Source organism: Poecilia formosa, unplaced genomic scaffold (genome assembly GCF_000485575.1).
Source record: "Poecilia formosa unplaced genomic scaffold, Poecilia_formosa-5.1.2 Scaffold34, whole genome shotgun sequence".
NCBI lineage: Eukaryota > Metazoa > Chordata > Actinopteri > Cyprinodontiformes > Poeciliidae > Poecilia > Poecilia formosa.
The window spans coordinates 409,678-426,029 of NW_006799973.1; the positions used below are offsets into that span (position 1 = coordinate 409,678).

General features: G+C 39.5%; 1 protein-coding gene across 3 annotated transcripts; it reads left to right on the top strand.

The window, feature by feature from the left end:
* The first annotated feature begins 297 nt into the window (after positions 1-297).
* cnot3a (CCR4-NOT transcription complex, subunit 3a) lies at positions 298-13,566 on the top strand. 3 transcript variants are annotated; one of them, XM_007549985.2, is made up of 18 exons: positions 298-451; positions 1,057-1,127; positions 1,257-1,324; positions 1,415-1,489; positions 1,576-1,665; positions 2,995-3,123; positions 3,251-3,346; positions 3,462-3,681; positions 3,753-3,880; positions 4,937-4,993; positions 5,125-6,043; positions 6,128-6,233; positions 7,003-7,144; positions 8,900-8,993; positions 9,862-10,060; positions 10,929-11,061; positions 11,144-11,269; positions 12,578-13,566. In XM_007549985.2, exons 2-18 carry the CDS (start codon positions 1,103-1,105, stop codon positions 12,674-12,676), a joined length of 2,706 nt encoding a protein of 901 aa, XP_007550047.1. In that variant the 5' UTR covers positions 298-451; positions 1,057-1,102; the 3' UTR covers positions 12,677-13,566. The 3 variants fall into 3 exon arrangements, with proteins under 3 accessions (XP_007550047.1, XP_007550048.1, XP_007550046.1); XM_007549986.2 differs by having other exon boundaries at positions 1,072-1,127; XM_007549984.2 differs by lacking the exon at positions 298-451 and adding an exon at positions 796-978.
* Positions 13,567-16,352: the final 2,786 nt, after the last annotated feature.

Sequence of the window (16,352 nt, forward strand, 5' to 3'; positions counted from 1 at the left end):
ACATTTTTCACTGTTACTTAATGTCTTGTACGGCTACTTTTTATCATTTTACTTAAGTAAAAATATGTTGAAGTAGTGCTACTATTACTTGAGTACAATTTTTGTTACTCGACTCACCTCTGAATATATGATAATAATTTGAAATGGTAATGGACCAGTGGGAAAAGAGAAAGAATCGATTATCAGTCATCCAACAGTACGACCAATGACCGGCCTCCAATCCAGCGGATGTGCCCTGGTGACAGGCGTGATTCCTGTCCAATCAGATCTCGTAGAATGGATTTAGGGCGGGTCCTAAACGTGGAGGTGGGATTTTAGCTACCGTCCATCTTCAGCTACATTACAGTGAGCGAGCCTGTCGAAAAGAAAATATATTTTGGAAGTAAAGAAGATTTTCTGGAATTAGTTTTGGCTTTATTTGAAATAAGACAAACGAAAACCCATACCCTAGGTAAATGTCTCACACAAGTATAAATATACATGGTCGGGTTAACCCAGTTTCCCTTTTTCCTTAATTTGGCTAGCTGAGCTGCTACCTAGCATTTCAGGTATTAGCTAGCATATCGGCGATTGGAACGGTTTCTCTTATATATTACCTTTCAACACGCAAAACTGTCTTTATAAAAGCTCCGATGGAGCCCGGAATGATGATGCATGTATATGAGTTAAATCGGCCAACATAAGTTACGGCGTTTGTTCTAGAAAGGGATAGTAAGTAACCGAGTGAAGTGGACGAGCTAGGCTAGTATTAACGTTAGCTCGCTAGCTGGCTAATTTTAGCTGACTGCCAAGCCAGTCATATTCGTTGGTATTAGCGGGATTATTTAACTTTAAGAAGTATACTGGTGGAGTGACTGTCGCGTGGGATTTTATTGTGAATGTGCTTTAATTGCTTTGTGGCTGGGTTTTATATGTGTGGCTAATGTCAGCTGTCCGTTTAGTCGGTGTTAACGTCAGTTTCAGTCTCTGCAAACCGATGTACGGCTTTTCAGTTGTCTGCTGATTTCTGCTTGGTTTTGTTCAGTGAGATGATGCGTGTATGGTTTATTTACTTAGATCACTTTTTGACAGACGGAATGTGGAAATTGTCGTAGTCAGAGCCATGGCTGATAAAAGAAAACTACAAGGTAACTATCTCTGACTGTGAAAGTGTTCATGCTGCCCCACAAAGAGACGTCATCTATTATTGTTGTCATTTACTTTTGATTAAATGTTACTGTACTTCTGCAATCTAATCTTCTTTGTCATTTTTGCAGGTGAAATTGACAGATGTTTGAAAAAAGTAGCGGAAGGTGTTGAACAGTTTGAGGACATCTGGCAAAAAGTAAGAGATTTTCAAGCTTTATTGGGATTCTCTGCTGTGATTGAAGCCTTCAGATATGCAACTTTCCACTTGTTTTTTTCTACTTCTCAGCTCCACAATGCAGCTAATGCGAACCAGAAGGAAAAATATGAAGCTGACCTCAAGAAAGAGATTAAAAAATTACAGGTAGAGTTGAAAAAGCACAAAAACCCCCTGAAAAAACTAAATATTCAGAGTGTAAACTTGCATTTTAATGCTTTGTGTTTCTGTAGCGATTGAGAGATCAAATAAAAACATGGGTGGCCTCGAACGAGATCAAAGACAAACGGCAGCTAGTAGAGAACCGAAAACTAATAGAGACGGTATGCCTCCTTTTGTTATATGTTCATGGGTTTTTTTTCTGGCAGTATGATTAATATAACCCCATCACTTTTCCTCAAACATGAGTGTTTTCAAAGCAACTTGCAAATACCCTCACTGGCCACTTTATTAGGTAAATCTGCTCAATACTGATTCAACCAGTCGCATGGCAGCAATTTGGGTATCTGTTTGTGATGAAGATGATTTGCTGAAGTTTAATCTGTTGAGCAGAATGTGTAAAACTAGAGTGTTTTCCTGATTTTGAATGTTTCATGGGTGTTGGTGAAATGGTTATAATGTTTTGAGTATTTCAGAAATTGCTGATCTACTGGGATTTTCAGTCACAGTAATCCCTGTGGTTTATAAAGTCAGGTTGAAGTACTTTCAGCGAGCGGCAGCTGAGTGGACGGAAATGCCTTGTTGATGACAGACGAGAACGGACCAATTATGGAAAGATGATGGAAAGATAACAGTAGCTGAAACAACCTTTTATTACAATCAAGTAATATGAATTACAACATGTGGGGTTTCGAAGCAGACAGGCTCCAGCAGCAGGAAACCACACAGAGAGCCACTCCTGTCAGCTAAGAACTGGAAATTGAAGCAGATTTTTGTACAAGCTTCAAATTGGAATATAAGACTTTGAAAATAATTAACATGTTGTGTGATGCAGATAGTGGAGTCAAAATTATCTTTAAATAAGGTGAAAGCATGTATCCTTTCAACCTGTTAACTACAGCTCAGGCAGATGGTGGTGCTGTAATGGTGTGAGGAATATTTTCTTGGCACATTTTGGGTTCCTTATTTGTAACTGAGCATAGTTTAAACTCCACAGCTTGCTTTGATACCATCTTTGAGGAATGTTTCTTACAACTGGTTGAACCTATGCTGTGAAAGTGTACCTAATAAAGTGGCCAATAAGTGCATTTTTTTTTTGCGCTGGATTTAGTAAAAAAAAAAAAAAAAAAAAAGCGTCTCCAGGAACATCCAGTTTCTGTAAATGCTTCACTGTGTCATTGTTGTGATCAGTTCTGTCAAAAATACAACAATATGGTTGCTCAACAATGAAGCATTTCTCAGAACTGTCTCCTACAATTTCACTTTTATGAAGTTGATCAGTTTTGATGGTATGATTGTTTGCAACACAGCTGTTATTTTATGCCTGTTTGAAAAATCACAAAGAAGTGTGTGCAGCAGCCAAACTATAAAAAAATGGCTCAGTGGCCATTAAAGCTTCAGTTTTACATGAGTAAAAGTATAATCTCAAAACCTACTGCAGACTTTGTCAGAGTGAAAATATTTGAGATTCAGTGTGATTTTCCTTTCTTTAGCAAATGGAGCGGTTCAAAGTGGTGGAACGTGAAACAAAAACAAAAGCCTACTCTAAAGAAGGCTTAGGACTTGCTCAGAAGGTGGATCCAGCTCAGAGGGAAAAGGAGGAAACGGGACAGTGGCTAACAGTAAATCCAATATTTTCTTGGCTTGAAGGATTATTTTGTTTACTGCTACGCTGACCAAAAAAAACCAATTCAACAATAACTTGAATTTCTGTGAAATCTATTAACCCTTTTCTCCTGTCCTCTTCAGAATACAATAGACACACTAAATATGCAGGTGGATCAGTTTGAGAGTGAAGTGGAGTCACTTTCAGTCCAGACGCGAAAAAAGAAGGGTGACAAAGAGGTAATTCCTTCTTCTTTCAGCTGTCACCCATGCTATATATAAAGATGTAAACACACTCTGTACAGTGATGTAAGCATTTTTTGCAAACGGCCTTTTTCTTCTGTTTGTCTCGCAGAAGCAAGATCGCATCGATGAACTAAAGCGGTTGATTGAGAGGCACAGATACCACATTCGCATGTTGGAGACTATTCTACGGATGCTGGACAACGACTCTGTACCGGTGGACGCTATCCAGAAGATCAAGGATGACGTCGAGTACTACATTGATTCCTGTCAAGACCCGGACTTTGAGGAGAACGAGTTCCTGTATGACGACTTAGACCTGGAAGACATCCGTGAGAGAAACGCTAATGATCAATTCTGAAGATGCTCTTATTTCTTCCTTACGGTTTCATTTCTCTTTCAGCTCCGGCGTTAGTCGCCACGTCTCCGTCAGGCAACGTGGAAGATGACATGTATCTCCACTCCAGCAGCACTCCCACCTCAACAACATCTTCTTCGCCCATCCCTCCATCTCCGGCCACTTGCACTGCTGTAAGTTCTGCTTTGCGTCGTTTGAGCTTTTTTCTGGCGGTAAAGTTTGTAATATTACAGCTATCTCCCTTTTACGTATGTGCAATGCTTTGCAAAGCTAGTAATACCCTTGAACTGCCTCATATTTAGCACAAGGGAGTGTGTAAATGTGAGGTAGAAATTTCATTTATGTGCAACTCAAACAATTAATTTTATGTAGCTTTATCAATAATGACTCACTGTTTAAGCAAATCTGGACAAAATTACACAAAAATCTGAAGTCATATTCAATTTAATAATAAAATAATAAAGCAGGAGGATCACAAAGACACTTCCACAAAATCTGGATACTCCAGTCTTTATTTTTCCATAGCAGAGTTGGTGGGAAATTTATTTTCCAGTTTGTCACTAAAGCTACATTTGTGCTGAGTATCAGCTATAGAGCTGGAACGAAGCCCGCTGCGTCTTTGCTGCAGGTGTGTAAATGAACCCGCCGTTCGCTCCAAACCAGAGGCTAGCAGTATCGCATATATATTTCCAGTTAATTTAAGATTTAACGATGCCTATTGGTTCCCCAAAACTGATGGAAACCCGGACATTTTTATCAATCAATGAAATCTCCCCCAGACTGAATGTGAAAAGTGGACATGTCCGAGGAAAAGAGGACGTTGGGCCACCCTGTGTCATGCTAACAACACTTAGCATTCGTCAACAACTCATTGGTGGAAGTGAGAGCGTTATGCAACATGATTAATTATACAGCTGGAACACATGGCGCTAAGTGGTAAAACATAACTTAATAAAGCTTCCAGGCAGATAATTTGCCCCAAGAAAATTTAAAAATCATTTTAAAAGTGAATTGTTACAGCCCTAACATGTGTAACAATTCATTTTGTTACAGATGTCAATTTTATCTTGACATCTTCAAGATAAAATTAATTTATCTTTATTGTTACTTGAGGAATTGTGAAGTTCAATAGGTATGCAAACCTTTGTGAGACAGGTGTATTAAATCAACTCAAAGCTGAATGAAGCTTTTTAAAGCGGATTGTCATATCAAAGTGTTTCCTCCAACAGGAGAACTCAGAGGACGATAAGAAAAGGGGACGGTCGACAGACAGTCAAGTTAGCCAGGTGAGAGGCTCTCACAGAGCCACGGCTGCACATTCCTGATTTAGTTTGTACTGCTAATCTGTCATAATTACAACAAACTTACAGACTCAGATGGTTTATGGCTAATTAAGATTCTGCTCTTTTTTTTTTAGTCGCCTGTGAAGAACGGTGCCCCATCCTTGCAATCTTCCTTCTCTTCTTCCGCCACCTCCGGGTCCTCTTCTTCCTCCTCCCTCTCCATGGCGAGCGTCGTTGGAGGCATTCCCGCCGTTCCCACCAGCAGCAGTCTCATAGGAAGTTTCAGCAGCGCGGTACAGCAACATCAGCATCAATCTGCACAACAGCAGCAACAATCTCAGCCGTCGAATCCGTCGCAGCAGCAGCAGCAACAGCAGCAGTCTCAAACAAAACCGTCAGCTCCCTCAAACAACAACAACCCTAGCCCACCTAGCAACCCACTTCTCCCAGCGTCCACAGCCCCGTCACTCTCCACGCCCAGCACACCCAGTTTAACAGCTCCCAACTCCCAGTCCAGCGCCGGGCCGACCCCGGCGTCCAGCCTAGGACTGGGGCTGGGCTTGGATTTAAGGAAAGGCGGCATGAGCGGGACCAGCAGTGCCAACCAGATGCCGAGTTTAGGCCTGGCTGGCCACAGCACTCCTTTAAACACAATGGCCGGTCTGATCCAAGGCTCCACGTCGGCCCTTTACGCGCACGCGGCGGCGTCTGGGGGCCTGGGTCTGAGCAGCACCACTCAGTCCAGCATTTTGCCAGAGAGTAGCACTTCCATCTCCAATTCGAGTTCCAGCGGGGTCACCACCAACGGAGCGGGGTCGGGGCTCAGCTTGCTGGGCTCCAGCCCGGCCCACAACTCTCTCACTGGCAGCATCCTGGGTCTGGTCCCTGGGCAGAGCGTGGCCCCCGCCACATCACAGGTGCCCCCAAGTCCCGCCAGCTCCGCCCCCGGATCCGTCAGCATGATGGTGGGAAACGGAGGGAGCGCCGGTGTGGTCGGAGTGAACGCCGCTCCCGCCAGACCGCCGAGCGGACTGAAGCAGAACGGAAGCCCAAGTAGGTCAAAGTGTTGATTTGTGACTTTTTACTGTGGGTTTTCTGAAGAAGGCGATATCCAAATTGTCCCTCACCCGCCCTCAGGTTACAGCGCTGTAGTGGCAGAGAGCTCCACAGAATCAGCTCTAAGCACACCGAGCCAGTCGCAGAGCAGCCAAACCTCGTCACTCAGTTCCTCAACCAGCCAGCCGTAAGTCGTCCTCTTTACCTTCCTCCAGACCGGGGACACCGAGATTACGTTTTTAGAAAATCTGGATTATTTTTCACCAAAGCGCTCCAGGGGTTTCTGTAGTTCAGTGTGATGTCAGCCCGCCATCTTGTTTGACAAACATGATTTATGGCTTCTTTTTATTTAGACTGAGTTTAGTTCAACTCTGACAGAATATAAAGCCAAACTTTTATAATTCCAACACAAAAAATAACTAATAAGATAAAATGAAAACTGTAGAGCATTTTATGAAGCTACATTATTCTACTGTTTTTACTGATAACACTTATAGAAATGCTTAATCTTTTAACACATCCCCATCAAACTATTAACAGTAGCAGGACTTTGAAACGTTTGCGCAACGACTGAGTGCATTTGAAAGAAAACCACATGGACTGAGCTCGTTATGTCAGATCTTAACTCTAGAAGCTCATTAAAATTACTTGTAATTTCAGGACTTTTTTTTTTTTCAGAATAAAACGCATCTTTATTTTGCTGGTATTCTGACTTTGTTCTCGTAATTTAACAAAAATTCTCATTTTCTGGCTTTAATGCTCTGCTGTACAGCTAACAAAAGAGACTGAAATAAAAGCAATTTTTCTAGAAAAGAAAGCAAGAAAGAAAATCAAATCGGAGAGTTTATTTTCTAGCCACTTCGCCCAGCTCCATTTTCCTTCTCGTTTTGCCATTTAAATTCTCAAATTCTATGTTTTTTATTTGTGTTTGTGCTGGTCTAACTCATTTTGTGCAGGATGGACAACGGCCCCAGCTTAATCAGCTCCATCACACTGCCCCCCAGCTCTCCCTCGCCCTCTTTCTCAGACAGCACACCGGGCGGAGGGAGCCTCCTCAACGGGCCCCACTCGTATCCGCAGGCCTCCGAGGGCCTCAAGGTGAGCCAGGAAGCAGCGACAGCCTGAATTTAAACTGGGTGAACTTAGCCGATGTCTGCTTTGTCTTTAGCTCAAAAATATGAACAGATCTTCACAAATATGCAGTTTGAAAATGTGTGGAATATGATTTTATCTCAAGCTAAATGTGGATAAAATGTGGGTCTTAAAGCTTTATTCTATATTTTCTTGCTTTAAAATACCTAAAGTTAAGAGTGGGAAGTATTTTTATTTTTTTTTTTGCATTTTTATATGAGGTCCTTTACTGTCTGTTTATAACTTAAGTGTTTATCCAATTAAGTTGATTTTGTTACTGAAAGCATCCTTATTAAAATGCCAAAAAAGTCAGTTTCTTTGCATCATATCCTCTCAGATTAAGGCTTTATCCTGTCTTTGGTTCTGAAATTGGATCTAGGTGATATGAAACTCAGTCCTTTTTTTGTATCAGCATAGATATATCAACACAACCTGTACTTTACAGAGCAGGTTGGGACGGTCTAGTCCAGGTTTGACAGGTCAAAGCGTTACATATTGTGCAACAGAGCTGGTCAGAACATGCTGCTGACTCAGAGCTGCAGTCAGAAGTAAATGCCAAATTATTATAAAACCTGCCAGAATAATCTAGAAGTGGGAGTCTGGAGAGTTTTGGAAAGAAAATGTGTTAATAGTTTGTGATTTACAAAGTAAAAACTGCTTTTAGCCATTCAGGTGATCAGTAAAATACATCATCACTTTAACGAGGGAGAACTTAACAGATTTATTTCACACAGTGACAGAATTCTGTTTACTTCTATTAATTTAAATCATGAAAACCCAAAGTATAGTTTTAGGAAATCAAATATTACATAAGTATTCCAAGACAGAAACCTACTAAAAACATTAGTTCGTTATGTGCGTCCTGTTGCATGAACGACCGCATCACTGCAGCTTGGAGACGATCAGCCGGTGGTCAGGAATCCCAGGTTGCTTTGCTGAATTACTCTCTTCAAGCTGATCAGTTGTTTCCACCAGCAGACATTTTATCTTTTCTCAGCAGAAAACTCACAGGTCCGGCAAGTATAAATTATTGTGAAGCAGCTTGATGGTTTTCTCTGCTGAACTGAGCCGTGTAGATTGAATTCGGTTGGTTTTAACGATGTAAAAACCACCTGTAGCAAAAAGAAAAGGGGATCTCCAGTCCTGCCGCTTTGCTCTGACACACCTGAATCAAATATGGCTGATTTACCTCCTCAGGGTGCTGCCAGGCTCTGCAGAGGTCTGGTGATTAGCCACTCATGTGGTTCAGGTGTGTGGGACCAGAGCAGGCTCCAAAAGTGTCAGGCTGGTGTCTCTCCAGGACTGGAGACTAAACATTACTTCCTTTTTTAATTATCAACTTCCTGACGTGTAGTTTTTACTTAGCTTCTTTACAAATGAGTGTCTCTAGGCTGAACTTTAAATATTATACTTAAAATATCCCAAACTCCTGCTACTAAACATGTTTAATTATCTGCAGTTATGCAACAGCACATAGAGCTGGAAACAATTCTGGATTTGATCTGAAAGCTTCATCTTTCTACTTTACAAACTGCAGCTTCAGTCACTGATGTCTAAACATTAACCTGAGATTACATTTAGATTAAGCAAGATAATAATCTGAGATCAATCAGATCTAACTGAAGTTTCTTTCAGCTTTCTGCTCCAAAACGTCAGCAGCATTGAGTTTATTTTCCGTCTTCCTGCGTCTTTGGTAAGTTTGCATCTGTTTGCTGTTCTCAGGCTCCGGAGCCCCTCAGCTCTCTGAAGGCGATGGCTGAGAGAGCAGCGCTGGGATCGGGATTAGATGGAGAGATTTCCAACATGCATGTAAACGGTCAGGCAGCATTTCCACTCTTCGTCCGCTCACAGTTAACACAAAATATTTTCCTCTGTCGACATTAATATTTTATGTACATCAGTTATGTTTTTTTATTTACATAGAAAACAAATGGATTAGTTTATTTAAAAGCAAGTTTCTGACATGCCTCAAGTTGCCTTTTATATAGAGAAATAGATGGAAATTGATGTAGTTAGATCTATATTCATCTACACTCTGGAGTTGATGTGGTTACATTTTTGTTCACTTTTTGAACACTTTTTAAGAAAGTGTCAGATAATCCTCATGATATGCCATATGCACATTTACCAAAGAAAAACATTAAGAATTATATTATTTATATAGTAAAGTAATGAATTATTAAACAAGACTTTGTATATTTTAACTCACTGATTGTTTCATATGATGTATTTTTCTTTTGCTGTTGGTCATAAGTGGAAGTGAATACAGAGGTCACACAAATATACAATATTTATACACTTATTGAGACGTCATGAATTGATGCAATACAAATATTTGTGTACTTTTTGTTGCTTTTTGTGTATTAAAAATGTGTCTAATAGCCTTCTGTGTTTAATTGCTAATTTTCTCTTCTTGTGAATAGAGGACAGATATTAGAAGTTTAAACTTTCTGCTCCTTTTTATTCATGATTTCTTTTTGTTACATTAACTATTTATATTTTAGTGAATGAAATAAAATGAGTAAAGTTAAATACTTCAGGTTTAATCTTTGGTTCTGTTGACCTAAAGTTAAGAGTTTTACTTTTGAATGAACCAATCGGTGATCATGTCTGGTTTGGTTATTCAGAGGCGTAAAGCTCGACCTCAGCAATGCCGTCCCTTATTGTCAACCCTTTCCCTGCAGACATCTTCTCTGGTTCGTCGGCAGCGCCGGGCACGCCCGCCGCTCCTCAGCCGTCCGTGTCGGAGGTCAGCATCCCCCCCTCGCTCGGGGTCTGTCCGCTGGGCCCGACCCCTCTCTCCAAAGACCAGCTGTACCAGCAGGCCATGCAGGAGGCAGCATGGACACACATGCCACACCCTTCTGACTCCGAGAGGATCAGGTGAGGGTTTCACAGATGATGCACTCTGCAGAACCTGCAGTCCCAGTTTAATTTACGATTTAGTACATGTATTTTCCACATCATCACAACAGCTCTTGCAGAATAAATTACTTTCTTTTCTGCCAATTAAAGCTGTTGCATCCAATTTAAACTGTTAAATTTAGCTTTTTCTAGAGTGAAAAGTTCACATTTTAAAAGTACTACATGTGACTCTTATCAGAGTGACACTTTTCTTAGATTTTACCACATTATTGAGCAAAGACAATAATAGGAAAGTATCTGATTAGTCCTGTTAATTTATGGAATTGTTCCTGACAACCAATGAAAACCAAGAACTGGGTTTTCCAGTTTTCCAGCCGTTAACGCGCTCCTCAAGCAGTGGAGCCACTAAATACTGCTGTTAAACAAACTGGCTGTGCAGAGTCGTGTCCAACCATTCTAGTTGGAAAGTTAGGTGGAAGGAAAAGATTTGAATTTAGATGAAAATTAGTTCCAATAGATTAACTAACATCAGTTTAGACTTTCTTTTAATGTTGTAGTTTGGCTGCTGACCAGAAGAGGGCGCAACTAGTCATCATTAAGCGGAGCCAGTTGATACAGGAGTAAAGATGGCAGCGAGAATCACATTTAGAGAGTCAAACATTTAGGGAACCGTGTGAAAAGTATTTTTTTTTTTTTTTTCCTTTTTTAATCCAAGCATATTATATATTTTAAAAGAGTATTCTGAGCTTAGGCTGAATTATTGATTATCTATAATCATCCAAAATATTTAAAAATGAACACTTTAGCTCCTTGTGTAATGAATCAAAATAATGTATGATTCTAAATATATTCTGTACTGAGTTCTGCGGGGTTTTTTGTGTTGAAGGCAATATCTGATGAGGAATCCCTGCCCTACTTTGCCATACCACCATCAAGTCCCGCCGCACCACTCTGACACCATCGAGTTCTACCAGAGGCTCTCCACAGAAACGCTCTTCTTCATCTTCTACTACCTGGAGGTAAACATGCACTTACCTAGCTGTGCTTGTTTTCTTTTTTGTCTGCTGCATGTTGATGCACTGTTTCCTCTTTCTCCATCAGGGCACCAAGGCTCAGTATCTATCTGCCAAGGCTCTGAAGAAACAATCATGGAGGTTTCACACCAAGTACATGATGTGGTTTCAGAGGCACGAAGAGCCCAAGACGATCACTGATGAGTTTGAACAGGTGCAGCTTCAAAGCTCATTGCCATCCTCCTCCCTAATAGGGATGCAAACACTTGATCGACTTGTTTATTAGATTAAAATTAGTTCCAATAGATTAACTAATAACGTCGGCTTAGATGTTCTTTTAGTGTTGCAGTCTGGCTGCTGTCCAGAAGAGGGCGCAGCTGGTCACTCTTACAGAGTCAGTTGGTACAGGAATAAAGATGGGAGCTATCCCAGAATGGGAAAGAGATTCGGTCCAAACAGTGTTTGCTGTGGGATGCAAAATTCACTACACAGTTCTGTTTTGAATTATAAACACTCAACAAACTCCTGAATCTTTAACGGCACTCATTCAGCCAAGCTGCAAGACGAAGCAGCAGCAACTTAACTAAAATGTACTAATGTGCTACAAAGGCCAGCATAATAAATCAGAAATATTATGGTGGAGGGCGCAACAGAGGAAATATTTTAACATGATGAGGGGGGAAAAAAATCAATGTTGAGTTCTGTCCTGAGCTAATATTCCTTCAAGAGCGACCAGCGACCAGTCCCCATGAACATCTCTCTGTTCATGGGGAATTAAGTGATTCACTTATTTTGTTCTTTTCACCTTTTATTTTTTTCTACTCAACAACTTAATAGGTTTCTTTTTTATAATATTTGATAAATATGTCTAATTTCATAACGTGACAAAACCAAATTTTTTGTTCAGTCAGTATTTAATACAACTGACTCTGGGCCTGTCACGATAACACATTTTTCCCAACAGTTTTTGCAATAAAAATATAATGAGACTATTTTTAAGTATTTTGATGATGGCATAATAAAGCAAAAACCCATTCTCAAAGATTATTAAACTTCAAATTCGAATGAACATTTAACACTGGAAGTGAAAGACATTTCAAATATCCAAAATAAAACATAAACGTCTAGTAATATGAATTCTCTGTAAAATTATCCTTCAAAAAAGGGCTAGTTGACACTAATGACACAGACTGAAGATGTGAGTCATCCAGTCTTTGATGGAAAAAGAAATAAATCATACAAATGGAAATTATTGAGCTTGTTTTAATTTATCATGCGACTAATTAATCGCATGTTTATTGTGACAGGCGCAGCATAAACAAAATAAAATGTAATTATTTTTAATTCAGCATATTATGAAAAATAGCCCTAGAAAATGACCACTCAATTAATCTATCAATTATCAATTAATCAATGAGATTTAATTGATAACTTCCTTCTCTACTCCCTAAACCTGAGATTCTCTCATTCTCCTGTTTATTAACGTCTTTCTCTCTCTCTTTCTCTCTCTCTCTCCATCCAGGGCACTTACATTTACTTCGACTATGAGAAATGGGGCCAGAGGAAAAAAGAGGGGTTCACCTTCGAGTACAGGTACCTCGAGGACAGAGACTTGCAGTGACACACACAGAGGGACGCAAAAGGACAGAGAAAAACAAAACGTGCTGCTGTTGACATTCCGAGACTGAACTCCAAACTGTGGATAGAGATTGTGATGTGTAGTAGAAACCCTCTCCCGACACGGAGACCGGTGTCTGTATAGGCTGCATCTCAATGTGAAGCCCTAGCTCCTCGTGTAGTGCTTTTTCTTTTTCGACAAAAAAAAAAAACAAAACAAAAAAAAAACCACCCTGTGGGTCCGATCAAACGTTGCCACGCTGCACGAGCTGGGAAGGCTCCCGTTGGAGATCCGCGTCTGTGTGCACACTCAGTATGTGGCATTAGGAAAAGCCTGCCCAACCCTCCCTCTAACCCCCATGCATGTTTCTCATATAATTTTTATTTTATTTTATTTTTTTTTTTCCTTTTTCCGTTTCAACAATGATTCTCTGTACCACCTGCCCAACATGAGCCTGGAAGCCTTTTGACTCGACACAAAACAAACCTTGGATTTAGATTGTTATGGTGCCCATCTTGTATTTTCTGTAATTTGGTGGTTTAGAACGGGGACGTTCAGTGGACATTTAGTGATGGTGTGTAGGAACGGCTTCTTTTAAGACCCTACAATGCCTGTTGAATATGGTCACTATTGAAGATAGTGAGCGCTTATCAATAGTTTTATTGATATTGTCTTGGTCGATTAAAACGTGATTGAGAGTGACCACAGGGCCTCTCCCTGTGTAAGGGAAAGAGTCCTTATTGGACATGGATTAAATTGCTATGCAATTGAACTGGTCTCTGACTCTCTTTACAAATAAAATGTTTTTAAGTTAACCTCTCAGATATTATGGCGCCTTCATGTTTGTGATGACGTAATAAACATGTAAAATAAATCTTAATATTAGGGTTTGAGACATTTTATCTGCTTGATCTGTTTGACTCTTTCACCATCAGCATTTTCTCTTCAATACAACAAAAAGCCCACACATTACAGAGTGTACACAATGCAGCTGTAGGTGCATCTCAACAAATCGGAGTAAAACTGAGAACATATAAGCCAAGTGTTTGTTTCTGGTCATTTTCTGTGATCTAGTATTCAGTTTCTCAGAAGTTTTAATACAGAAATGTTGCCATGTACCATACAGTATTTGCTTTAGTTACTGGATTAATGCAGTGAGGCACGGAGGTCATCATCTCCATGGTAAAACTCCACAGATACTCTGGGGTTTATTTAGGCTAGGTCAGTGATGGTTAATAAATTATTGGTATTTTGTCAGAATGGACACTGCAAAAACACAATCTTACAAATTATTTTTCATCTAGTTTCTTTTGTACACTTGAAGTAAGACAAAAATAAGTTTTCAATAAGAAATCGGTGCTTATTTTAGATGAAGTACTGGTTTCACTGGCAGATTATAGCACTTATAGCTAGCCAGTTTTTAGTAAGATTTTGTGTTTTTGCAGTGTATAAAGTCGTCCTAAAATCTCCTGGTAGGCAGCCATGTTGAATTTGGACTTGATAAAACAAATTACCTCAACACCAGCAGGTGAAATTACACCCCAAATCACCACCCACTGTGGAAACTTCACACTGGACTGCGAGCAGCTGAGATTCTGAATTCTTCTAGATTGAAAAGTTCAATTTATTTGGATGTAAAAAGATGACTTCAAACCTTTGAGCAACAGTCTAGTTTTTCTCCCAAAAACTTTGGGTCACAATCCCTTAAGATTGTATTTATCTCAGTTGTTTGTGGATCTTTTTCTCTTCCACTAAGCTTTCTATTTATATACTTTTATTTCCAAATTAAATACATATTTTACTTTTAAGTAAGTAAGTACAGTCTAGTCCATTGCCTTCTTAGCCCAGGTAACCATCTTTAAGTCCTTAAGTGTAGCAAACTTTTTTCTTCCACTCAACTTTGCAATATGTTTGGATACAGCACTATTATTAAATAGTTACCTTTTGTGGCTTATCCTATGATTGTGCTGGTTATATTTCTGTATTAAAAACCTCTATTGGTCTCATGTAATATCCTAATTTTCTGAGAAACTAAACCTTGGGTTTCCGTTTGTTATAAACCATAATCATGAAAATTACCACCAGATGAGTTTTACTTTTATAACCCTTTGAATTCTAGTCTAAGTTATTGAGATCCACCCGTCACATCTTTATCAAACGAAATAGATCAAGTTCTCCTGTTACTTTAATCCTCAAACCCACTTTGTTTAATTTACCACCTGATATTTAAGTTAAACCCGTATACAGTGAATGTACACTGATACAACTGTTTACATGTAGAGTTTAAATATAGAAATGCTAAAATATTGGTGGTATTTTTAACTAGTGGGTTGATCTGAAGCTGCCGCCTTGTCTTCATGTGTTACTCTGCATCCAACTTTTCCATTCAAACAATCATGAGAGCTCCACATCTGTACTGCACTTAACATTGTGTATGATTTTGTTCTTTTGAGAGGCAGGTGGAAGAAGGGGAAATGCAAAGTTCTGAGGTCTGCCTTTTATAGATTATATTTTTGGGAGACTTTTAAGGTTTTTTGAAAGGGAAAGGTCAATATAGAAGCCGCCTAAAATGTGAATTTTAAAGCAATTTCTCGTTACAATTCTGCATGGGAGATGTCAAAACTGGGGTTATAAACGATTGTAAAAGTTCAATAAACACTTTTAAGAAATAACACATTCTGTGGTGTAAAGTCCCGTCATTCCTGCATGGAATAGAGAAGCACCAATCATGGATTGGATTCAAAATTTACAGAAAGTACTTGAAATTTTATGTAGTTCCCACAAGTTTAAACAGGGAGTGAACCGCGCCATCTTAGTAGGCAAGCGCATGCGCAATGCATATCGGACCCCATGGCTCCCAGACCAACTAAGAGAAAATATGTAGACATATTTTCGTTTCATCGATCCGAATGAAACGAAGAAGAAAAATATGGAGAAGCTGCCTCCGATTTTATAGTACAATATGATTAACTACCTAGTGAACACGAAGAGCGGCTTTACGATCTGAAATCTATTGATTCATACAATCAATGTTTAAACGGATTGTAAAGGACGTACGAACCCTTCACGTGAATTAACAAGGTTCTGGTGAATGGGAGGGTAAGTACATGTAGCAACATACACGTAGGCTACATGTCCGTCTTAGCTTGGAGATAAAAGCTACATTTGCTAAGCTAATTTAGCTAGTTCGGCAGGAAGTGTAATTTATTTATTTTGTATATTTTGCGTAAAAGATGGCACTCCCGTAAAAGAACAAGGCGAGAGCTGGTTCGAGAGCTTCTTGCTTGTTTATTGTTGGCATGGCAACCGCTAACAACTGTCATGGCAGCTGCCATGACAGTTGTGTACAGACGCCGACAGCTTACAAGGGACTCAGAACAGTCCGTAATAATGTTGCTAGAGAAATATTACTCTATTCAGCAAAATACTACAGTAAGTAAAACTTGGGTTATTTAATGACTCATTGGATGAAAAAAGATGGCACATTTGGCAGGTTAAATGTAATCCTTTTTATGCAATATTAGACGTAAAAAGAAATGCAAATAACCAATTAAATTCTTTTTTTGCAATTAAAATAAAATGCAATAAGTAACATTCCATTAGAGAACGCCTGATCGTTTGTAGCAACTAAAAAATTACTTCTAGCATCAACATGTGAAACTGCTTGATTTATGAATGT